Consider the following 25,492-nt stretch of genomic DNA (forward strand, 5'->3'; position numbering starts at 1 on the left):
AGGGGGGTTCTGGGCTCAAGTGCACGCTGAAGCCAGGTCATGGGGAGCTTCTCATCACCCAGTACTTTATCAGCAATAAACCTGGGGGATGCTCACATCAGGCTCTGACTGGAGGAGGTTCTGCCCGCACACAGTAAGTTACACCCTACAGAAGCTGATCCTCAGCACCTATATCTGAAGCAGGAATTGCTGTTTTCCCAAGGATGTCTGGAATAATGATGTCTCAGTTTCAGAAGAAGCATTTGGGTATCTCCTCAGCATGTCGAACCCTCCACACCAGCTGTGGGGCCACAGGCTCTGAGGCTGCTGAAGAGGCTCCTGGGCCAGAGGTAGAGGAGACAAGAAAATCCTTTTCATGCTCCCCTGGGCTTTCCCATTCCCAGCTCTTCAGCCCATCAAGGACCACCCACTTACATTAGTAAAGCCTTAAAGCTTACCCCATTATTTGGGAATGAAGCCTGGAAAACGGGATGTTTTCCTCAGATGGTCTAATGACCGTAGAGCTTGATTTCCTCTTTTCTGAACCCACTCACCTTTGCTGAAGGCTCTCTAGACCCAGGCTGAATTCCAAGCTGACTTAGCGTGAGTGAAGAACCCAACCATTAGCCTACTGCAGGTCAGCACACATGTGGACTCTGTACACGGCGTCTCCAAACCAGTCACATTCCACCTTGCTCAAATATGGTGAAAGACAATCCCAGAGCGGGTCATTTTGAAGCAACTTCAAGAAATACTGCATGAACACAATGATTCATGTTTCTAAATGAGCCTGATGCTCCCAAATCCTTTACTCATACTTAACCAAAACTGTACAAAACCCCAAGTTCTTGCAGTGATTTCAGGCAGGCGCCGTGCCGAGAAGCAGAGTCATTAAAGCCAAGCGTCTTGCATGTTTGAATTCTGATGTCACTGGAATATTTGCCATGTAAATACATTTATCAGAGATCACCTCACTCCTTTCTTCCTATGGTTCCCGTTCAGTGCCTCCCACAACAAACACTTTTTAGGAATCGAAGCTGAATGGAATTTCATTTCTGACTTTGTCTTCGTAAGATCCCAAAGTAACTGCTTTCCATTTTCATGGCTGATGATATTGAGTTCTATATCAAGAAGTCTAACGTCAGCTGTGACTATACTAGTAGGCATCAAGAAAGATATTTCTATGGAAACAAGTTGTTCAGAAAAAGCTGCATGATTAATTAAGGAGTCAGACCAATCGGGAGGAAAAATGCAGAACGAAACAGTCAATGCATTAAGGCAGAGTTGAAACAGATTAATATTGAAGGTACTGGGGAAAAAATCACCATTTACAAATAAGAAAATTAATAAACTCAATAGAAAAGGATTTAAATAGGAAATACTGAGAAAAAAATAAAGGGAAAAACCCAACCTAACACAGGCTAACAAAACCAAAAACTTCCTGACAAGAAAATCCATTGATTGAAAAATATTTTCCCAAGGACAAAGACTGGAACTTTATCATCTATGATGCAAGGCAGAGGAGAGCTGCCAGGGTGTGTATTTCAGGGAGCAAGATGTATGAGCGAAAACCTGGGCTGCGTGTCTATCTTTCTTCTCCTGTGACAAGAGTAAGCTGAATAAAGCCTTTAACCTTGCTTAAAAAGAGGAAAACGATATTGTTAAAAATAGATTCTTGGATACACTGAAGTAATGTTGAGGTGAAGACAAAAACCATTAACCCATCTTGTTGCAGAAGCAGCATCTAGTCACCATTCTGGTCTTCCTGTCAGAAAGCAGCTGTGTGAGAGCAGAAGTATGAGAAAATAAGCACATTCATAGCCCCCCATGTAATGGCAGACCTTTCCCCTGAAAATCAAGACAAAACCGTGTGGTCTCGAATCAGTCAAAAAGCTGCTGGATTACAGGAAATGCGTCCTCATGGCTCGCCCAGGCTGTAGTCATTCAAAACCACCCACACCCGACTTTTACAATCTTCATCATCAGCATCTTAAAACATCACAAAAGCTTTTAAATAGTTTTCTTAGTATTTTCTCCATCTCCCAATGAACTTTGCTTGGCTGCTTTCACTGGGCCCTTCCAATGAAACCTCCTGCAGACAAAGCTCTCATGTTTCCAAGCTCACCTAACCAACGCAGACCTGAAATCCAGAGATGACAATGTCAGATAATCATGAATTCTCATTTTTATATCTTCCTTTCCAAACTCAGCCTTCAATAATCAGGTCACAACAACCCATAATGGTAGGGAATTTCCTCTTTCCCTCTTCTAGAGGGAAATAAAGACCTGGGAGAATTCCCTAATACCAGATACCACAAAAAAGGCGGAATAAAACACAGTCACCTTCTTTTAAGGGAAAGGTAAAGCATCCTCGTGGTTCCTGTATCCCTTTATATGGCTGTGTACTTACTGTTACAATAACCACAACTACTCTATATTGTTATGAAAGGAAATACTGCGGAATTGCTGATCCTGGAAAACAGCCATTGTCCAACACGTGACAATGACTTGATGTAATCTTTACGCCTTTAAATCCCCATGCACCCATTTCCATTAAAGTTGTGCAATCTGCTTCTCATTAGAGCAGGTCAAATTTCAAGCTGAAACATAGCTTTTGTCTCCTGTTGTTAGAAGTCAAGCATTTTTTAACGAGGAAAACACTGCTATCACAACAAATTCCAGGAATTTTCTCAAGGAATTTTTATGCTTAGACTAAACAAGTTGAAGAATTCTTCCAGAATCACATTATCACAGACTCACAGAATCATCAGGGTTGGAAGGGCCCTCTGGAGATCACCCAGTGCAACCCCTGCCAGGGCCGGGCACCCAGAGCAGGGCACACAGGAACGGGTCCAGGCGGGTTTGGGACGTCTCCAGAGAGGGAGACTCCACAACCCCCTGGGCAGCCTGTGCCAGGGCTCTGCCGCCCTCAATGTAAAGAAGTTCTTGCTCATGTTGAGGTGAAACTGGTTGTGTTTTAGTTCATGGCCATTGCTCCTTGTCCTGGCACCGGGCACCACTGAAAAGAGTCTGGCACCACCCTCCTAAAGTGAAGTTCCTAAAATACGTGTGAGAGAATGTAGCAGCAAAGAAAATAACATCTTGTTTCATAAATTCACCAAGAACATTTAACTTGAAAAAGCTTGGGAGAAATGTGCTTGTAGTGGGTGCATGGAGCTCCATGAGGACCCTCCCCTTCAGGGGCCGTAGTATCCTTGTCAAACCTTCCTGCGTAGGAACAGCGCACAGAAGAGTTTAGCTGCCAAGTGCAGAGAGCAGGGTACCCAGAGCAAAATCACGGCACCACGCACAGGCCTTTACAGATTCACTGTCACTATTGCGTGTTTTCTATTCAAGGTAACATTATTTCACGAATGACCAAGTGCTTTTCCCAGCAAAACAATCCGGCCAGGGTCTGCTGCTCTCCAGAGTAAATTTTTGCAGCCATGACATGTTCCCTAGAAAGGAACCCAAAAAGGGTTTCAGGAACAAATCCAAAAGAGCAAGGCACGGCATGGCCTTGGCAGCGTGTGCCACGTCCTGTTCCAGCACCAGTGAACACAGTGTCCTGCTTCGGGCAGTGGTGACCGTTGCCAAAGACATCAAGTAAAACGGGAGAGCCAGACTATTGCAAGGAGAAGAGAGAATGTCAAGAAATACTCTACTTAATATGCTTGGGATTGGATGGAAGAGTATCTCCTTTCAGCTCTTCCCACATAAGAAGCCAACGGATTGTAATTAGCTTTGATTCACAAAGCCTTGTTTCACAACCCCTCTACCCACTGCTACCTCTCTCCTTGGATACAGCATCTGCTTCTGGCAGCTCAGCCCGAGAGGGCTCTGAAGTGGAAGTGGTGGTGAGTGGTTTGCCAGATACCTGGCATGCCACTTCTGAACAGAGATGGGCATTGCTGTGCTTCCCTGGCACTGCTGCTCAGCGTTTCAGTAGCATGAAAATGGTAGTACTTGTGAAACGGTTTGTGCTGGTCATGAACTGGAGTCCAGCAGACAGCACTTCAGCAGCACATAAAGAGAACAAAGTCACCGGGACATTTCCAGCCATTTAAATACATAAAACCAGACTGCCCACTCTGTCTTACCAATATGACTCCAAAATGGCTGAGACTTGAGCATAAATGGATGACCCATTCTAGAAATGACCCTTGCACACTTGGGAAATAAAAGGTGGTGCGTAAAATAACAGGAATCACTGCCATACTGCTGTGTCCCTCTGACACACAGACCAGGCCTGGAAGTGTGAAGTTGTTCAGATATCCATTCTGATCTGCTCTTTTCCCAAGCCAGAGGCCACAGGAGCTGCAGTCTTTCTCTCTGGAGTTCAGACATTGCTGTGATACTGCTGTGAACCACGACCGAGTTAAACATGATCTATCCAAACTGGATCCTTTCAGTCATCATTCTCACAAAACAGCTGCTTCTTCCTTAACCAGAAAAGCACAAGAGGACCTTGTGCTTATTTTTCTTCCTACTTTTATTATATCTCAGCTGTTGAACAAAGTGGACGGACAGATGATTCCTCAAAGATCCAGTGGATGCCCGTTCCAGCAACCAATCAATGCAGCTGGACAGGTCAATTTTCTGCCAGTCGCCCGAAGCCAGTGCCTCCTGATTTTAGCAGACCAGTTTTATACATGAAAAGACAGTTGCTGTTTCTGACAAAGTATCTTAACAGCTCAGGAAGCAGCAACAGGCAAGTGTCATATTAGATCAAAGACTAACCCAAGCTTGTCTATGCACACAGTCAGATCTGCTTGGGTGGAAATCTCCTGAGAACAGGTTTGCTTGTGAGTTTTTCCAAGAAATTTTTGCTTTTGAGCTAAATAAGTGCCACAGAATTGACGGCATCTGAATTTCAGTGTTTAGGAACTGGTGGTCTGGTGTTATTACCATCCATGTGGTATTGCCATCAAGGTGAGCGACGTGAGCAATGTGATGCAGAGGAGCATGTAGTATTTTATTACAGGAAAGCCAGGTACAACAGTTCACATCAATAAGAAGCACTAGAATGTATAAAATTAGGAAATCTTGATAATTTATTGGTGAGACTGCTTATTAGAATAGTAAAATCTGAAGGTGATGAGGTTTTGGTAGAACACTGATTAAACAGGCTCAACAATTACTTGCCTGAATTCTTGACAACAGCCTGGCCGTGTTCACATCCTCGCTTCGTTATTTGCAAGCATTTGTGACCATCTTCTGGTTCAGATGGATACCTGGGGACCAAAAGATCTCACCTACAACTACAAACTGCTGCTTGCTATGAACAAATCACATCACAGTGATTCTGATTGCTTTGCATCCCCCCACAGGATGAAACTCTTTCCAAAGATATTTGATGAGTGCTTACCAACATATTTCCAGGAATGCGACAACAAGAGAGAATGAAAAAAGTGTGGTGTTGGAACCAAATCTATCATTAGAGGTTATGGACCAATACAACTGATGTCATTTCTCTTTTCCCAGCTCAAGTTTATCAGCAGATAATTCACTGAAATCTTTGAGACCTTTCCAGAAAACACAATTCTTTTTCTGTGTTTGTGGTTTTCTTCTATGACATATGGCTAAACTTTTCATTTCAATTATCAATGTTAGGCCTAGAGAAAACTCCTGAAAACGCAACTGCCATTTCAGAGAAACAATATCCAAAAGACTTCAAAAAATAGCCTCAATGAATTCCATAAGTAGATGTAGCATTTTCATCTGAAAAGCAGAACAGCTTGTGTCTGGATCTCAGGGAAGCTGAGACTCATTTTGGCTTCTCACTTTGCCACTTTAAAGTGGAAGCAAATATCAAAGAGAACCAAAATAAAACAACCAATGAGTTAAAAAACAGGAAAAAAAGGAAGAAAAGAAAAGGGATTTCAGATCAGAATCTGTGAGGCGAAGTGTGAAATTGCAGTAGTCACTTGTAAAGCCATTTTCCAAATGCTCAAAATGTGCCAGCTAGAGAAGTAACTACAGAGGATCTCCCATTGCAGCCATTATATGGATTGTGACAAGAGCCAAGAAACAGGTCAATATTGTGAATGCTTTAAAAATCATTTCCTCTGCAGCAATTCTAGAAAGTGAAAAAGCCTTGGAAAGAATGACAGTGGCGCTTTAATCATGGACCTTAGTTTTACAACAGGTCTGGAATTGGTGTCAAATCGATTTAAAGGCAACATTAAACCAGATCCAAACGTTTCAGCAGGCTCAGCCTCCTTAATAGACTACGACAGGACGCAGCAATGCCTGGTGTCTTATTTTAATCTCTACGAGATACCTGTTTAGTGAAAGAAGAGAATGCACTGCACAGATGAAAACAACTTTTAAACACTTGATGAATATCTTAAAGCTCATCAAATAAGTATTTAATATAACTAATAATGTCCAGTTTTTACATCTATCACAGGAACGCCATTTCCCCTCTGTCCAGCGCCCACCTGGCCTGATAAAAAATGCTCTAACACAGAGGAGAAACTGCTGAAAGGCTTGAATCACGGATTGCAAATTCATTCCCTTGAACTTCCGGATATTTTGTTGTCGAAAACTGCAAATGGGCTCCAAACAGGGGAATATTCAGAGAGCCTGAATAGCTCAGAAGGGGCAGGGGTGCCTGGAGCTCCAGCACGGCTTGCCTGTCTCTGCTTGTCTGCCTGAGCTCCCCAGCTACCAGGCACTGGTGCACGCCGAGCCCTGGGCAGCATCCTCCTGCCCCAGCTCACAAGTGTGTGAAGGTCCCTCTGGATGGCATCCCTTCCCTCCAGCGTATCAACTGAACCACACAGCTCGGTGGCATTGGCAAACTTGCTGAGGGCGCGCTCAATCCCGCTTTCCATTTTGCCATGGGACCTGCTGTGGGTTGAGCATTCCTCCAGCTCTGGCTGCTCAGCACTGCCGAAACTCCTCACCTCGGCCCCCTGTGTATAGGGGGGGCCAGTTTTATGTGGTTTATGGATCCAGCTCTGTGGTTTATGGATCCAGCTCTGTGGTTTATGGGTCCAGCATGTCTCTCGTCAGAGTTGAAGTTGTGTACATAACTCGTGCTGACCTCTTCCTTCTCGACCAAAGCACTGGCTGAGCCAGATATCTGTCGGGCGTCACAAGGCTCTTATTTGACGCACTATTTTTAAATAACTCACAAATATTTCAATAACGTTTCTATCAGCATTACATGCTTAGAAGACATCCAGAAATGTCAAGAGTACCCGAGCTGGTTGGCCCACAGCACTGTAGCAGCACGCCGAGTGGCCTGAGGCTCACACCAGCTCATGCAAGCACCTCAGAGCCCAACAAAAAGTCCTTTGTGAGACAAGCCAGGTACTCACAATGTCTGAGAGACCAGGTCTCAGCCATGGTTTAGCTGTGATTTGCAGTTTAGGGGCTAACAACCAACCCAAAGTCACTACGAAAGACATCAACACCCAGTTTTGGTTCTGTGACCTCTGTCAGGTCCTTCAGCCTCTCTTAGCACCCATCCTGGCTAACAAGCCCTTGTTCCAAGAGAGGCTGTAAGCCTGGGTCTGCAGACTAATTGAGCCAATGGTCCAGTCACACAGCTGCGCGAAGACAAAAGCCCAGCTAGATTTTAATTGTCATTTAATAGACATTTCAGAGACATGACTGCACCTTCCACAACACCTCTAGTTGACCACAAGGTCTCCATTGCCAGGTGATGGGCGTAAAAGACATCTGCCATCCAGGCACTCCTGGAAAACGATGTTTTAATTGGTTTCTGAGTTGAGAACACAGCAAGGCCAGTAAAGTTTGCCTTTAAGACATTAAAGGCTTTGGGCTGGTTCTTGAGCTACTTTGCTATAACAGACTTTCAAAACCTAAGAGTATTTTACGCTTGTTGAATTTGAAGATTGCTGTTAAGATGTTAAAAAAAGAAATACTGACACTAAACAACCTGAACCACTAAATCCCATTAATAAACGCACTTCAGATCAAAAGACATTGATTTGCTTTAGCTCATTGAAGATGTCAGCAGTACCCAGTCCTTGCCTAAGACTGAAGTAAAGCTTGGTGCCAGCATGCACATGATTGGAGGGTGCGTATGTTCTTGTTTCTATGGAGGCATCACATAATTTCTACCTTATTAAGCCAAACTGGTTTTCCTTAGATGGCTTGGCTATTACGGGACATGGAGTTGGCAGATCACATCAGTTTGTGCTGTCCTGAGAGAGTGCTGGCAAGAGGTATGGAGCAGACTTCAACTCTTCACTTTCTTTTTTAAGCAGATAAAGCTGGCTAAGCCAAAATAATAGGAAATGCACACACCATTTCCTCTGCTTGCCAAATGTCCACGGGATTCCTGAGCCAAATGTCACAGGCTGGTGTAGAGTTAGATTTGAAAGGTATAATGTACATGTTACCTGCCTAGGCAAGATAACAAGTCAAGTGTGCATTCCATATGTAAAAGGCTTTAGAAGGGTCAGGAAAAAAGTACATTATCCTGTCACCACATGCAATCACCTTGTAATCTGTGCCCTCACTTCCTGCAAAACATCTTGACCTATTATTTCAGATAATACAAGCCTTTTACATATTTCTCAGTATGATCTAAATCTGTTTGGCAGAGAAAATACCGCTTCTGCCTGTGCCACTGGCCCTGAAATAAAAGGCTTCAGGCTGCCTGACTCCAGGTGCCCTTTCCAGCACATTGCCCCTGCATACAACACAGGAACCCAAATTTCAGTCAAGGTCAGTTGTTAGATGTGCCATTGTCTGTAGGTGTAAACCTGCCAAGAATGACTGGGTAGGCAAGTGTGTACTATAGCTTATGTGTTGCTAAGAGCTGAGGGACATTTACCTTTGCTTGAAAAGCATTGCCACATATTTCAGTAACAGGAGGATTGCTCTTGTCTTCCCATATTTAAGAATAACTACTGCTGTCAGGTTCCAGCTGGACCCGGGGAATGCTGTGCAGTGTCTAACTGCGGCAGTCAGATAGCCCCTACCTCTGATAACACAGAATGGGAGCGTGTCTGGGCTGATAGGACATGATGGGTTGGTTTACATCAGTATCACTTACTCAACTTCACTATAAGTTTTAACAGTTCTTGTAAAGGAGACAGTATAGAAATACAAAGTGCTCATACACTCCCCCTCATTCTCCTCTCCAGAAATGCCCCACTTCATCTTTAAGAAGTAAAAATAGCAAAAGATAGGGAAATTTAAAAAAAAAGAGCACTGATCCTTCACAGCATCAAGTAGCGACAGCATCCACATGAAATATTTTACCACTAATGGCTGCAGTAGACACCTTTCTGGATGATCTATGGAAGCCCTGCAATCAGAAATATGATGAGCTTTGCTCAGCCCCATTTCAAATTGATGATTCTCTGATGAGAGGGGAGTTGCCCTCACTTGAGCCGTCAAATTTAGAAACCCATTTGAGTCCTTTTGATGTTATTTGAACGATCACTTCAGAGAGGTTATAAAAACATGCAACTGAGCTGTATTTGTTTTTTCTGCGCTGTTTGGAAAGTGTAAACACTTAAATCACCAACCAAGTGCATATCATTCATATTCACCATACCTTTTAAAAGCATACTTAGCATACCACTGAGAGAGATTACTCTGCTGACAGAAATCAAGCGTCTGGATTAATTTAAAGGAGTGCATTTCACAATCCATCATTCCAGCACAGGAGAACAAGGAGCGGCTCAGTTAAATTAAATGGTGAGTTACTGTGGAACAAATTAAAGGAAATTCATCTCTGCACTGTGTCTTGTCCAGCCGTGTAACTCAGGGCTGCTGCTGTTAAAAGCCAAGCGGTGTAGGTTTCATGAAGCTGGGTTTCATAGAGACCGAATCCTTTTACAACAGCGTCTGTTTATTTGCACCCTTGCCCGTGGTGGGAAGCAGCAGGACCTGTGGCTTGTCCCAGGAGCTGGCAGCTCCAGGCCAGCGCTGTTCAGAGGCCTTCGGAAGGAGAAGAGCTGCAGGAAACCAGCCTGGGAGTGGTGGGGCAGAACCAAATGCAGAGCAGCCAAGTGGAGCCGGGTAGAGAGGGTGCTTGCTGCTCCGCTGCGGGTGTCCGAGCCAGAGCAGGGCCCTCTACGTCAGGTGCCTTTCCTGGGAAGCTTTGGTGGCCATCACCGGCTGGATGTGGTCCATGTCCCTCAGCTAAAGGGCTCTCCGTCAGCCCAGCCATGTCCAGCTGGTTCACTGGGACATTCTGGACTGAACGGCTGTGTCATTATGAGAAAAGGATTTACTTGGTAACCCAAGGGCCCACATACAGAGACAGTCAGGCTGAACTGAACATACGATCTACCGAGAGGACTTTACAAACAGTAGAAGGAATGAAAAATAACCCTTAAGAGAGGATTGTAAGGAATATACATCTGTGTAAAATTCCTTGGGGTACCGATTGGCTCTAGCTTTGCAGATCTTACCCAAAGCCTAAATTGTTCGCCGTCTTTCTAAATCTTTAAATAACCATCTTCTATCAACTCTCTCCTTAATGGTAACCTTAAATTTTCAGCATTTTCTCCCTGGGTCTATTATATATCTATATCCATATCTATGTCAATATCTATATCATCTGTATCTACATCATCAATATCTATATATCATCTATATCTATATCTGTCCATATCTATATATATATCTATATCATCGATATCGTCATCTGTATCTACATCACCACCTGTATCTATATAGATATATTTAACTCAACCTTCTCACAGCAGAAAAAAGAGCAGTTTGAAAACGAATGCTTTAATGAGATGCAAACTAACTCCTTTATAACGATTTACTCTTCAAAAGTAAATCAGAATATTCTCCTTCCAGTGCTATACCTGACAACATTCCAGGCAAAACATTAGCATCTCTCATTTGCATTCATTTCCCTAACTAGGCCTCATTTAGGCACTGAACAGCAGAGGCATAACAGTGCAACCGATCATGCAAAAAGGCAAACTGTCTCTCCACACTTGAAGACCTTGAAACCTTGAATTGCTTCAAAATAGAGCTGGGCAGTGCCATATCGCCCCACCTCCCAAGTGTGCGACCCCCCCTTGGTGCCCAAGTCCCATCACGGGCTGTGGCTGTGTCCCTGGGGAGCAATCTTCCGATTTTCCCATCTGCTTTGCTCTCTCTCTTCCTTTTTCTCTTGCGGGGCCAAGAAGCAATAGGGAGAGTGGGCAAGAGCACGGGCTGCTCTCACACGCGCATCCCGAGCAGAGGAAATGCCGCGCACCTCCCGTGCCAGCCTGCAGGCAAGCCGGGGCCGGCGGAGGAGCCTGCTGCGCAGCGAGAGCACGCTCCCCGTTAGTGACCCTAGCGCTGTAAGGCGGAGCAAGTCTCCAGCCAGCCTGAAGCGTTAGAGGAACCCTCGGAGCTTTTCCGGCGGGGCAGGGGCTGGAAGGACGGGGAAGCTGCTCCTTTGCGCTGCGAGCGGACACGTCTGAGCAAACAGCCGGCGGGGAAGGGACGTGCACAGAGGAAACCGGCGAGACCCAGCAGCGCTGCCCCGGCTCCTCTCCCTGGTGACTCCTCCAGACGTGTGCCCACGGCCTGCTGTGCTGCTGGGAGGCTGCCTCAGAAGCCAGGCTGTGAGCCAGGCCTCCCGCAGCCGTGCAAGCGTGAAGTAACAACCACAAGATCCTACCTGAAGCTTGTCTAGGGGCTGCGATTACCAAACGTGCCAAGCAGACTGCGTATTGGCTCACCATAGCGAATTCCTGTCTTCTTCCAACCTGAAGCATTTAGGCCTATCTAATAAATCTCATACCCTAATCATCTTGAGATATAATATTGCCATAAATTCTGATTTCCCAAGTGCTGTGCTTCACCACAGCAAAAGTGGCACCTCAGTTCCCAGGCCCTATCTACACACTCTAGAAAGGACCAAAGCACAGGGGGAAGGGTGGTGAGGCACTGGAATGGGTTGCCCAGGGAGGTTGTGAGTGCTCCATCCCTGGCGGTGTTCAAGGCCAGGTTGGATGAAGCCTTGTGTGGGATGTTTTAGTGAGAGGTGTCCCTGTCCATGGCAGGGGGGTTGGAACTGGATGATCTTGAGGTCCTTTCCAACCCTAACTATTCTGTGATTCTATGATTCTAAGATGTTGCTCTGAAGAGCTGTGCTGAATCAGGGGAGGCAGAGCAAGAGGAGAGATATGCTGGCGTTGTGCAGGGTCACCCAGCAGGTGAATGGGCAGCGTGAGTACAAACACAGCTCCCTCCAGGGCCAGCTTGCTGCTGCACACTGGCTATTCTGCTATCAGAGTGGGATGCCATTCCCATCATCCTGCTGTGATTAATCCTACTCTATCATAAATGGGAGCGTCTGTTGAAATACCATCCATTTGTTTTTATACATTTGGCAAAATACCTTTTCCTTTTATTGTCTTGGCTAAAATCAGCCCAATTTTTCAGGCTGATTGGGCATTTGGCAGTAATGCACCTAAATGGCTCTCTACTGCTGTATGATAACGGAGCTTTGGCAGGGCAAGATTGATAGCAGGTTGCCCCAGGTAAGGATGCTCCATTTTCCTGCAGACTGATTAGTACTGTCTACTCGGGTGATTTAGGTGTTTTTTCAAAGAACACATCTGAAGAGCTGCAATGGATACACACTGTCAGCTCCTGGCAGTTTGAGTGCAAACAGCTGCCCCGAAAGCTCTGTGCAGCACCACAAAGAGATGAGCCTCTCTGAAAGCGAGTCAATCAAAGAAGATAAATCTTTGTGTCACTTCCAATTATTGGGATACTCCAGTTAACTGAGGGAATCACAGGCATTAGACTGGCTTTAAATGCCCACGTGGCTGGGACTACACCATTGCTCTTGGGAAGAAATTTCACTGACAGATCAAGAGGCTTTTCTCAGCTAGTTAATTCCAATTAAGTTTTTCCTCTCAATTTCATCCTACTATCCATTATCCTCACTCAGCTACCCTTAGCAATTCCTTGCCTGCCACGCTGCTCATGCTAAGAGTCCTGGAAATGGTGACATTATTACAGGTACCTGGTGATGACACCCATGGGACCTGCCTGCACTACAGCCTCAGAGTGAAGATGGTTTCTGCCTTAAAGAGTTTCTTCCAGCTGCTAAGGCCTTCAAAGAAAGCTATACACTTTAATTTAGGTATAGTAAACTCACCCCCCATGTGTTTTGCCTCTTTCATCCTCTGATAAGCTTTGTTTCTTCTGGCTACCCAGACTTGAGAGAGGGATCAAAGTGTAAAGGTGTGTAACAGTGGCAATGCTGCTACAGAATGATATCCTGGTATTTTTCTAGAAGTCTACAAGCACTGGAAGGTGTTGCAAAAAGAGATGAAACACAATACAACAGGTGATTATTTTCTGGCATACGGCTGAGTTATGACCTTCATATAGGCTCCATTAAATAATTCCTTTCCTTGCCCCTCCAAAAATTAATGGGAATGGCTGCACACTGCAAAGTGGATGGGATTCGTTGGTGATATTGAAATGGGCTGGTCACAAGCTCTCTGGCTCCCTTTCCCTTCATCCCAGTGCCATCTCTCTCACATGCTCAGGAAGACAAACAGGATTAAGCAATCTGTAAACACATCCATCCAGCTCAGGAAGGTCGAGGGGTTTGCAGGTTTATTTCAAGAAAGAGGAGGAATTCAGCCCTTTTCTCAACACAGCAGTGAGCATCAAAGGGTGCCATGCTCCTCTGCGGAAGCAGAGACCCTCACCAGGGGCAGGTGGGGAAAATCCATGGAATGGAGCTTGCAGAGTAAGAAAGGTAAAGAAGCCTCCATGTGCAGACCAGTGTTAGGGAGTGCCACAGCTCACGTGTGTGCGTTCACATGAGTACAGCCTCCCCCTGTGCTCTGCACGCTTGAGCAGCCACTATTTGTAAGCTGGGGTCTCTAGGTCCAAGTGATGCCCACAGACAGGAGTCAGTGGGGCTGAACTACAGGTCTGGCTCACTTCATTATTTTGCTTATACATTTTGGTATCAAAACAAGCTGAAGAGATGACTTCACAAGCAGTCAGGATTGCCTGGACTCTAGAAATGATCAAAAGAGAGTGTGTTGGATCAGAAATATCTCTGAAAACTGATGTTTTCTCTGACTGCCCCCGGGGGAAAGCCTGGAGGGCTCCAAAACACCAGAGTCCCCCAAGACCGCCTCATGTCGTGCATGCCATGCAGCTCGCAGCCTGTCAGGAAGAAGGCAGATGTGCTTTGACCCCGCACATGGAGCTCAAGCAGCCCCTGACTGCCCACAAGCTCTTTCTTGCTGCCAGTCCTCCTTCAAGTGCATTTTAACATCTTCACTAAAACACCAGTAGAATCTGAAATGGGCCACCATATGAATACCGCATCACCGGCATGCTCCCACCACATCTTAAATATTCACCAGTCTTCCTTGAATCAGGAGGGCATGGGCTTGGAGAAAGAAGTTAATATAAGGAGGAGATAAGTATTCTTCTCATTATCTATAAAAAAGGAGCCCTACTTTAGCCATTCTAAATGCATAATCAGTTCAGCAGCAGAAGCTGATAATGAAACCTGCAGGTATTTTCTCTGGCAGGACAGAGAGAAATCTTATCACTAAGAAAAAGAAAACTGGAAGGATTTCAAAACCATCAGTTTATTACCAGCTCTTGGCTGGAGCCTCCGTGGAGGGTACAGCAGCATGTACTAAGCCAGATTCAGCCTGCACTGCACCAGCTAGAGTCCAGAGGAGCTGCTCTGAGGGCATCTGAAGTCAAATTGACAGAACTGGGCAGAAGTCCTGCATAGATTTACACGTGATGAATTTGAAAGCACAGGCTGCCCTGCTGAGCACCCGGGGACAAAGTGTGGGTATGGGCACGGCCCGAGCTAGATTTACACCGGTGTGAAGGAGAAGACGTGGTGGTAGCTGCAGAGTTTAAACCCCAAAACCCTGATGGGAGGCTCTTCGCACCGAGGTTTGGTTTGTTGTTTCAGCTGACTCTCTGCATCTCCTTTATCTTTTCTCCTTTCAGAGATGTTTGACCTTAAATGCAGAAGGATAACATGGGGCAGGAGGAGTGTTTATTATGCATGAGCTATTTTTCTTTCATGTTAGCAAAATCCTTTTGTAAAAGCTGGCAGAAGTCCCTGTTGCAGCTACATTTCAGACCCATGGGTGATCTGGAATTTCACATTATTTATGTCTCAGGATAAAAAAAGCAATGAAAAGGAAGCAGATTCAAAGAAAATAATCAGAAGACAGCTGAGGTTTGCTAGCTTTACTTATTTAAACCACTCAAGCCTTTCACTGCCCTTGTCTTCACTGATGCTGGATAACTCTTTCAGTGGTTTGAGGGCTTGCTGTGTAGAAGCTGGAGCAGCTGTAGGAATTACACATCTATCCCAGTGTTGTTCCACGGGCAAGGAGCATGAAGCACTTCCCAAGAACCAGCTTGCATGGCACAGCTCCTATTTACAAGCATCCTCACTCGCTCTATGTGCCCTGTGGCTTCCCAGCAATTCGCCCCCTGCCCCCAGGAAGCTGTTTGTATCCTAAGAGTAACTGCTGCGTGCCAATGAGAGAAGTTCAGCGCTGCGCTGCCAGTGCTGTCCAGGCTGACATCGTTACGGAGATGTCTCCTAAGGGTGGGCTCGCAAGGAACATGTTTAGGAAAGGGTTGTTTGTGTTTGCTTATTCACAGAACGCTTCCCAGGTCACACCCAGGCTGGATGCTTCCCCAAGCCTCGCTCGACGTCAGTGAACATACACAGAAACTGAGGTACAAGTTCTTCAGGTACTCAAAACAGATTTGCTTCCTGCCCGTGTTATTCCCAGTAATCTTCCAATGAAGTTAAAGAGAAAAACACAGTTTCTCCTCACACAAACACGCACAAGGGAAAACGCTCAAAGGTGTGCAGCGTGCCCCTCTGCTCTGCTGAGACCACACCTGCAGCACTGTGCGCAGTTCTGGTGCCCTCAGCGTAAGAAGGGCATGGAGCTGTTGGAGCAAGTCCAGAGGAGGCCACGAGGATGATCAGGGGCTGGAGCACCTCCCGTATGAAGACAGGCTGAGGAAGTTGGGGCTGTTCAGCCTGGAGAAGAGAAGGCTGCGTGGAGACCTCAGAGCAGCTTCCAGTATCTGAAGAGGGGCTATAGGAATGCTGGGGAGGGACTCTTCATTAGGGACTGTAGTGACAGGACAAGGGGTAACGGGTTCAAACTTAAACAGGGCAAGTTCAGGTTGGAGATAAGGCAGAAGCTCTTCCCTGTGAGGGTGCTGAGGCGCTGGCACAGGGTGCCCAGAGAAGCTGTGGCTGCCCCATCCCTGGCAGTGCTCAAGGCCAGGTTGGACACAGGGGCTTGGAGCAAGCTGCTCCAGTGGAAGGGGTCCCTGCCCGGGGCAGGGGTTGGAGCTGGATGAGCTTTAAGGTCCCTTCCAACACAAACCATTCCATGATTTTAAAAGCCATGAATCATCGCAGCCAGGGGCTAATCCTAGTGACAGGGCAAGCCCGATTCACACTTGGACACTCATTCTGCCAGAAGACCTCTCTTCAGACGGACACCACGCCTTGATTTGGAAGCTCTTTTCCGCAGTGCCCGGAGCATGCAAGTGCCTCCAAGGAAGACAGCACCCTCAGAATGTCTCCCCAGGAGCTGGGGAAGCTGTTGTTGCTCGGCTTCGGGCTGAGCTGAGCCATCTAAGTTTTGAAGAACACTTTCAAATGCACAAAGGTTTTCACTTTGAGGCTTCCTCCCCCTCCAGCATTAGCAGACATTAAGTATGTGCATGCTTAATGCTTTGCAAGCTCTGCAGCAATCAGGGTGCATCGAAAAGGGAGCTTGTCTCAGTAATCCAGGTGTCTGTAATGCCAGGCCCTGGAGGTACAGCTAGGGTGACATTTTCACTAGCATCTCTTAGGCTCTTCAAGCTCCTTTGAAAATCACTTGAGGTGACTTTGAATGAAATTAGGCTCCCAGGTCTCTTTTGTGTTTTAGAAGAGGTTACCTTCTGTCTTTACATTCTGCAGTAAATAACAAGCAGACTCTGCTTGGGAAGTTGGGGAGAGCATGAGCATAAATGAGCATAATTTCTTTGAATATTAAAAGTGTATTTGATGTTGTGCTCAAGGTCACAGAGCAAATCAATGGGCAAAACTGAATGGTAGCCCTAAAGGCATATTACTTGCAATCAGATGCAGAAGTAATTGAGTAATTGCACAGACTTAAAAGCAGTATTACATCAACTTAACATATGGCTAGAAAGGAGCTTGGGGAGCGTCCGTGATTTGCTAAAGGGGAGAAAGAGTCAAGAGCAGGGCTGACATTAGATATGAATAGCTAATTTCATTGCATAGCTAACCCAGCACTGGCAGCCTGCTACTAACTAATACTTAAAAAACCTCCTGATTATAGTGTCGTAGTTTTCAGCATCCACTGCTGGAAATGCTGCTTTCCCCACTTGAAGGACACAGCTTATTGCCTATTGGCACTATGCTGGGAGAACCCAAGATCAAAGACGCCCAGCGACTTGGCTCTCACATCTTCCCTGGCACAACACTGGCAACAGCTTTGGAGTAGGCACGTCCCTGTGTGTGGCACTGAGAACGTGCCCGTTGGCTGCTGAGCTTCAGCACGCGAGCAGCATGCTTACCAGCCCTGCCTGACCGCAAGGCTCCCAGCTGTCAGAACTGTGTGTGTGCTGGTGCCGTATTGCCTGTGTCCTCAGTCAGACGGGTCCCTCAGTCAGCTTTCCATTAAAATGCTCACGCATTTTTTGCAAGCACCTAAACAGGAAGAGGCGCGACCTCTCCTCCTGCACATCGCCTGCCCTCTCCTCCTGGCAGCAGCACACAGAATCACAGAATCACAGAATAGTTAGGGTTGGAAAGGACCTCAAGATCATCCAGTTCCAACCCCTGCCATGGGCAGGGACACCTCACACTAAACCATCCCACCCAAGGCTTCATCCAAAAAAGCTGTGCCAGCTGCTGCCGTGACCGCAGGGCTGCCAGACCTCGGGGCTGCACGTGGGCTCTGCTGGAGAGTCTGGAGGTGCTCAGCAGCCTTGGGATTTCAGTCCAAGTCCTTCCCCTTCACCCCCAGCAGGCTCCCCTCATTCTAGACCATTGCTGTGCCTGACCTCACAGGCAGATCCTGGGACCTGGGCAGCAGGTCATGAAGGAACAGTCCCACCGCTCTGAAGCCAAAGGGAAAATGCCCTTTGAGTCAACCGGGCTGATGGGCCAGAGACGTAATCCAGGCAGATCCTGGGCAGCTCCTCTCCTGTGCACCTTCTCTGGGCACAGGATGGGTTTGGGGGTTTCTCATGGAGACTTTGCCAGTTGTGGGGCATCATCACTGCCTTCTCATGTGCAAAGGCATCCCCTGGAGCAGAACCATCCACCCGTTTCCGCCATCCATCTGCTTCCTGTAAAGGCCCCAGGGATGAATTTCTCTTTCCCCAAGATGGACAAGCTTTGCCCCTCAGGAGCAGAAAGCGGCTCTGAATGTGGAACCCAGAAGCAAAATGAAGAGGCAGCTTCCTTATAAACTAGTAAGTGCAGACTCTCCTGGCACCAGCAGGTCACAGCTCCAGGGGCACTGTGCTCAGCCACGGGGAAACCAGCCTGACTCTGTATGAATCCAGCAGGATAAGTGGGAAAAAGCCAGGTTCTGAGTTCAGAAGGGGGAGAAGCTGATGCACTTCGCTGCCAGGAGCACTCACATAGCCTTAGGAAAGGAGCTCCTCAGAGCCCTGCTGACCGTGTGCTCCTCAGAGTACCCAGCGCTGTCCTCAGGGAGTTTCAGTTGCCTGGCTCCAGGCTCTTTCACTGGTGCAAATCAAACGCTGACACATCCGAGGGTGACAGAGCAGCACAAAAAAGAACGTGGAAGGGATCCTGAGGCCCTGCATGTTTGTGTGCCCACAGGTTCCCCCTGCAGAGCCCTGGGCCAGCCGCCTGCCAGCCTGCACATTATCTGCATTCTCCTTGAGAAGCCCTAATGAATCCAGAAATACATTTAATACATGCACTGGTATATATTAAGCACAGCAGTGTGAGAGCCTTGCAGCAGCATGGTCATACTGCGGAATTAATCTGAGATTGGTGATACCTGCAGAAAATGAGATTTATGTTAATTTTTTAAGTGTTGGGATTTTCTTTCACCAGGTGTTGCTGTTCTAAGCCCCAGCCTCATCCTGCAGAAGGAAACCTGGGAGACAACACAGCCCTCCCATGCCACCTGTGTCTCCAGGCAGGAGAAGGCTTCCTGCCCGCACTCTGGCACTAGCTGGGGCTCAGGCTTATGGTCTCTGCAGGCGCTGGCTGCTTGGAGCTGGAGCCAGGGTGATGCCAATCCCCAGCTCCCACCTCTGCCCGACCCCTGGACCAGGGTGGGCGTGTGGAGGCAGTGCTGGGCTGCTCTTGCCTGCTGCACAGATGCTGTGTTCACCAGACTGGGCAAGGGAGCACAGCCCTAGCCATCCCTTAGGAGCTGCTACCAGCCCACAGACGGTGCACTACTGTCTCCAGCACCAGGCCTTGGAACACTGAGGTGGGACAGCCCAGAGAAGCTTTTGCTGCTGTTCTTGGTGTTTGTATGTATCCCACCTTTTCTTCTCTCTGCCTGTATCCTGAGCATCCCACCCCCACCAAAACAGGGGAGTGATGCAGTGAAGATACCCCATTCCCTACAGCTGAACTGGACTCCAACCTCCCAGCTCCAGAGGGTGACCCCTAACCAATAAGCCCTCTTTCTTCTCCAGAGAAGCAACCTGCTTTGCTCAAAGCACCTTTGGCTGTGATAGTTCCTGCAGGTTCCTAGGGTGGCTCAGAGCTCATTCTCTAAGGAGAAAGCAGCACAGTAAGTGTTTTGGGAGGCTCCTAGTATTAAGGCACAGTCACTAACTGTGACTAAAGGAGATTTGTATGCACTCTGGACTGGTGCTATGGGTGGGGGGACAATCCCAGATGAAGCAAAATGATAATGTGGTGAAAATGAACAGTAGTGAGTGGTCGGCAGCTGCTCCCCATCCATCCTGTCTGTGGCAGAGAGCATCTCCCCAGTGTGCATGCCACATGATGCCTGACATTCAGGTCACAAGGTGCCATTTCAGTTTCTCCAAGTTCTTTGTTTGATGTCCTATCAATCAGTTTAGAAGCAGCTCAAGGAAAATCGTGGTGACTTCTCCTTCCAGCTTCTTTAAACGACTGTCTATCTTCTGAAACCATCAGCCTAAACCAGTTGAAGCATGGAACATAGAGAGCCCTCTCTGATAAGACCTGCTGGGTCCACAGCTTCAGTGGTGACTGCCAGAGTGGGTCTGCCATGGACTGAAGGGCGTTAGGGTTCAAAAGGAGTTTTCTTCCTAGGTAACTTTTGAAAACCACACGCTTTTTAGGAATATTTTCATGAAGTCCTAGACCCTTTCATAAAACCCTTACATCCTGTGAGAACACCTTCACATGCTGACAGAGCAGGTAGGGCCAGCATGGGAACAGCTTTGGTTTCTGGATATGTGGAGAAGAAAAGAGTTGGATGGAACTACATGGTCTTTACAGTTCCTTCCAACCCAAACCATCCCATGATTTTATTATTTATTTATTCAGCAAATGCAGCACACTCGAATCTACTTCTAGTCTTTTAACAGTATACCCATTTCTTCATAAAGCCATAACAAGTTCAGAAGATGGCTTGCCTATCTCATCACCAGCCTGCCCAAACCTGACTGTGTACACATTCTATCCCTGCTCAGCACAAAGTTCACTGAGAAAGCACACAAAATCAATGTTCCCTGCACTGCTGAGCTGATTACAGATGCAGCTGGGATGAGAAAGGAAGCGCAGGGTCCAGCACGGTTTCCTGTGCCTATAAATAGTTGTTGGATATGGTTTAGGCAGAGGTCAGCCCCAGGCAGCTGCGCGAGCTCTGGCTCCCATTTGCTTCATGCTGGAGGGAATGGGACCGATGGCGAAACACGTTCCCCTTGGAGCAAGAGCTTTTCAGACACACACAGTGTGCTCCTGCGGGATGAGCTGAAGCTATGGAGAGGCTGTGCTCCTGCAGTGGGAGAAGGGCACTGGATACCTGCAGGGAGGGTCCCACCGGGATCCCCTGCAGGCTGGCAGCAGATGGACCCCTCGTTGGTCTCTGCTGAAGAACAGGCGAAATCTAAACCTGCTTCCAAACCGCTCTAAAAGAAAAGAACAGGCATCAAGGTGCGATTTACGGGCTTCAGCCCAGCAGAAGGACTCTGGGGGTGGCTTGGGTGCGGCTCCCCAGCGCCAGCGGCGCTCCTGGTCCTGCACAAACCCAAGCACGCTGTGACATCTAGTGGCAAGTTACCCGGAGAAAGCCGGCTGACAAGTGCCTGGACAGCCAGCCCCAGGCGTGTCTGCTGTATCGCACACTCCTCGGAGGCAGAATTACCCACCCGTGTGTAACAGCGAGTACAATGGCTGTTTCTGCTTAGGCCAAGATGTGCTGGGGCATAGCGAAGTGTCCACAGAAAGGGACAGTATATCCACCTCGACAGACAGCTCTTATCTTTGCTGCTCTAGGTGGGAAGGTCCTGCCCTTCTCTCACCCCAGGTAGCCAGCATCTGCTGGCATCAGCTCCAGAGCTACGGCTGCAGCAGTGCCAAGGCACAGGAGTTAGATGGGGCTGGATATGAGCTTGAGCATTCAGTATTTGTCATCCACGTCCTGCAGAAGCAGCTAGCGCTGGTGTTTGACCAGCTCAGTGGCCCTGCCAACACTTCCCAGAAGCCAAAGGCACTGGGCACAGCCTGCATGTAGCCAGAGAGGTGGAGCAGCAGACCCGGCACTGTGTATCCCTATTGCACATTCACCTCCTTACTATCCTTTAGCAAGGTTTATTTAATATTCCACCCTTTTTTTCAGACACTGTTTGATTTCATGCATTGTCATCAGTGACATATTCCATCTTAGCCTGAATACGGAAATCAAACCAATAGGCTTTGCCTAGGCCCATCGTGCAAGGCTGGGGTAGCATGAGTCAGGGACATCATCCGCTTACTGCGCTGCTTTGGGAAAGAAGGGAGGAACAATTACCAAATCTGAGGAGTAAAACCGAGAAAAGAGGTCAGATTTCAAGAGAATCCCTTTGTTGTGTGAGAACTGGGGGCTGGAAGGGATGGGGGAAGCTGCTGCTCAGCACACGAGGGCTGAGCTCTTCCCAGAGCCACCATCTGCACCCATCACAAGCACACTGATCCTGCCCTGCTTCCGAAAGGTGATGGGAGCAGCAGCGAGATCTGCAGTGCACAGCCCTGCACGGCTGAATCCATGGTGCCCAGCACCAATCCTGCTTCAGGTGCTTATGTACATTCATGAGCACAGCTGGGACCCACACGTGGTCCCAGGGCTCCAGCAGCCAGAAGACATCAGGCATCACAACAAAAGCCTGTGAACTGTCAGCAGGGACTTTCTTTTGTGCTTTGCCTTTCAGAAAGCTTTGTTTTAAGGCATAAACCAGCTACTTATTTTATATAACTTGTTCAGCAGAGAAGTTCCTTTCCTACACAAGCATGCCTGAAGAGGCAGTGGAGGAACCGGTAGAGCGGGCAGTGTGTGCGCTCAGCCCTGTCCTGCCTGACCACGACGGCCAGGTTTTTGGTGGGTGTTGGGTAACGCTGACCCTAGAAGTGCTCCTAAACTGTGGACTCAAAAGCTTGAACGGCACGTTACATCAGGAACAGCAATGCACATAAAGGTGCTTCCAGAACGGCCTCCTCATCTCTTCACAGCTCTCTGCCCACAGGGTGAGTGCTGGGGACAGGGGGTACCACACTCACAGCTGGTAAGGGGCATCACGGGGCCTTTTCAGCACCCCAGCAGGTTTCCCCACTGCCACACACCCCAAGTGGGTGAATATCTGGCAAAAAAAAAAACCATTCCCATCTTCTGACATCAACAGTTAATTTATTTCTAAAAGACAACTCATATTCCACCTTAAAAAAGAGACCTTTTCGCCTGCCTGGAAGACCTGTGTGTAGCAACGGATGGATGCTCAGCCCTGGCCTCAAATGCAGCGAGCTAATTGTGTTTCTTCTCAGCTCTTGTGCTCGGCACATAGCCAGGCTGACGCAAAGCAATGAGAAATAAATTGACTCAGAACTTGGCCAGAGAGCATCAGCAAACACAGGGCTGAAAACTCGGCGTGATTTATTTTATAGAGAGGCAAAGGACAAGAAATGCAGCGTTGTTCCCAGTCGTGGTCCTGGCAAACAGTCCTCAAAGCCCACATGAGAGCAGCGCTGCAGGCGAGGCTGGGCAGCCCCGTGGCTGGCTGTCAGGAGAGCATCGCTGGGAAGGGACATGACACTAATTCACTGTAACACTTCCACCTCCTGCCCTGAGAATACAAAGTGTTTTACACGAGCAGTGGAATGAAAGGCACTGTCTGATGTGTAGACACTTAATACCCTCCTGCAGATCTGTCAGGGTTCCTGGGGGATCCTTTCAGCATCACAAAACAAGCCTGTGGCAAAGGCAGGAGCTGAAGTTGGCCCAGCTGGTGGCCAGAGCAATGCCAGGATTGCCCCAGCACGGGGGCTCTGGCCCTGCTGAAGGCACCTGAGCACAAGGCAGGAGAGCTGAGGCAGCAAACACACCCGACCTGCACCCCAACCCCTCCTCCTGCTGTGGGGAGGACAGGCAGGGTCTGGGAGCACAGCCTGCAGAGGCACCCACTGCCCCCTCCAGCCTCTGCTCCTGCCCCCCCACTGCTGCTGGCACAGGCGCCTGCCCCACGGGTCCCGCTCTCACTGCCGCAACCACATCACTTTTACCATCGGGTTTCAGGGAGAGACACCGAGCTCAGGGTCGCGTCTCCGTTGCTGATGGTTTCCCAAGGGCTTTCCCTTGCTTTCCCCACCAGCAGCACTGCTGCTGCTTCCCAGCTCCTGCGCTGCCTACCGGTGCCGGGCAGGACAGCTTCCCCCGGCCCGGCCATGCACACAGGCAGGGCCGAGGCTTCAGTGGTGAGCACTGAGGGTGCTTCCTGGTGACCTGTGCGGACCCCCCAGTGCCCTCTCCTGCTCCCTGCCTGCCCTGCGCTGTCACTTGTGGTGAGACACAGGGTTCCTCATTGAGCAAACCAAGCCCTGTTTCTTGGCCAGCATGTGGAATTTCAGCACACCACACGCATGGACATTCTTCATGCACCCATGTATATACCCCCAAGGGACTCCTTCCCCTCCCAGGGAACCCCAGTGGCTGTGGAGAGCGGGGGAGCCTACCGTAGGTACCTGCTACCATCTAGAGGAGAAACCTGTGCCGAGCACGGAACCCTCACGTTCCGTCACAGATCAGGCTTTGCTGATTCAATGCCCCGGGTGTGACAGATGCTAAAGCATCAGATTTCAACATTTCCAATTGCTATATTTTTTCTCTAAATCCCAAACAAAATCCCTGTAGACCTTCTTGTTTTCTGCCTAACCAAGTCCAAACAGAAGCTGCACATCTGAGGTGGGAACTGCCACGCTTTGCCGTTCCTTCTCCCAAAACAGCTCACGCCCCATTTTCTGGTAAAAACATTAAAGAAATAGAATAATCAAGGCAAAACAATAAACCTCCTCCTACCTTCCATGGGGAGAGCGAACCGCAGCGTGTCACCGTCCTGGGCAGAAGCTACTCCCGTGTCCCTGCAAGCCAGGAAGTCTTGCCCGGGGCAACTGAACTCCAAGCCCATCTGCTCGGCTTTAAACAGGACCGCTGAGATCCCACCCAGGACGGGGTGGAGAATCCTCCCTGGGAAAGAGCAGCTCGGTCACAGCTCCCTCCAGCCGCTCTGCGCATCTTGGCAGGGCTCTGACATGCCGTTTCCTTTCTCTTTCCCTTGGTATTCAGCAGCAGCCCCTTCGGCTGCCGTCTCACATCAGCATCTGCAACCGAGTTCACAACAGGGATTGAGTGTGACAGTGCCAAAGGTGTGGGTGGCATAGGCACCAGCAAGGAATCTGTCAGGACACAAATGCAGGGTACACGTACTCTGAATGAGGATGGAGCTGAGTGAAACATGCAGAGGTGCTGGAAACACTGGTTCTGACAGTGAGAAATCCCCGATAACCGGAGCACGGCCCAGCTGCTTGAGCTTAGTGCAGAGCCCACTGCCCAGCACTATAATGCAGACACCACTCCAGCACAGCTCTAGTTTTGCCAGAGGCAATGGGAAAAGCCTGCTAAAACTTGCGCTTTTGCATCGGAACTCATACCCAGCAAAGGTCATTTTCTTTAAACCCACCTCTCTCACATTCATTCTGTCTGGACCGGAGGCAGCTAAGCACGGTTTGACCCTGCTCCACAGTGAATGGTCCTTACAGGCAGCATGATTGCACACAGGCAGCAGGCTCCCAACAAGATGGGCTGCAAGAAGCACCCACCGCCACACAACCCACCCGGGCACTGGCTGGTTTGGGCTTCCCTTGGGCTTTCAGGTGGGTGGTGAGCAGAGGATGCCAGTAGCGTGTTTGGACTTTGATGTGTTTATTGCTCACCACACCCGTTTGTTCAGTTTTGGACCTGTTCCCTCTCTGTTCGAGGCTGACCTGCCCAGCACC

General features: G+C 48.3%; 1 protein-coding gene across 2 annotated transcripts in view; it reads right to left on the reverse strand.

Moving 5' to 3' along the window:
- Window positions 1-24,646, reverse strand: part of LOC136020139 (rho GTPase-activating protein 7-like) — a 50,868-nt gene extending 26,222 nt beyond the window's left edge. For both annotated transcript variants that reach the window (XM_065690879.1, XM_065690880.1), the window contains exon 1: window positions 24,516-24,646. In XM_065690879.1, the coding sequence (XP_065546951.1) occupies window positions 24,516-24,624 (109 nt within the window). In that variant the 5' untranslated portion in view covers window positions 24,625-24,646. The remainder of the gene's footprint in view (window positions 1-24,515) is intronic.
- Between the last annotated feature and the right edge of the window lie 846 nt (window positions 24,647-25,492).

Source organism: Lathamus discolor, chromosome 10 (assembly GCF_037157495.1).
Source record: "Lathamus discolor isolate bLatDis1 chromosome 10, bLatDis1.hap1, whole genome shotgun sequence".
Taxonomy (NCBI): Eukaryota; Metazoa; Chordata; class Aves; order Psittaciformes; family Psittacidae; genus Lathamus; species Lathamus discolor.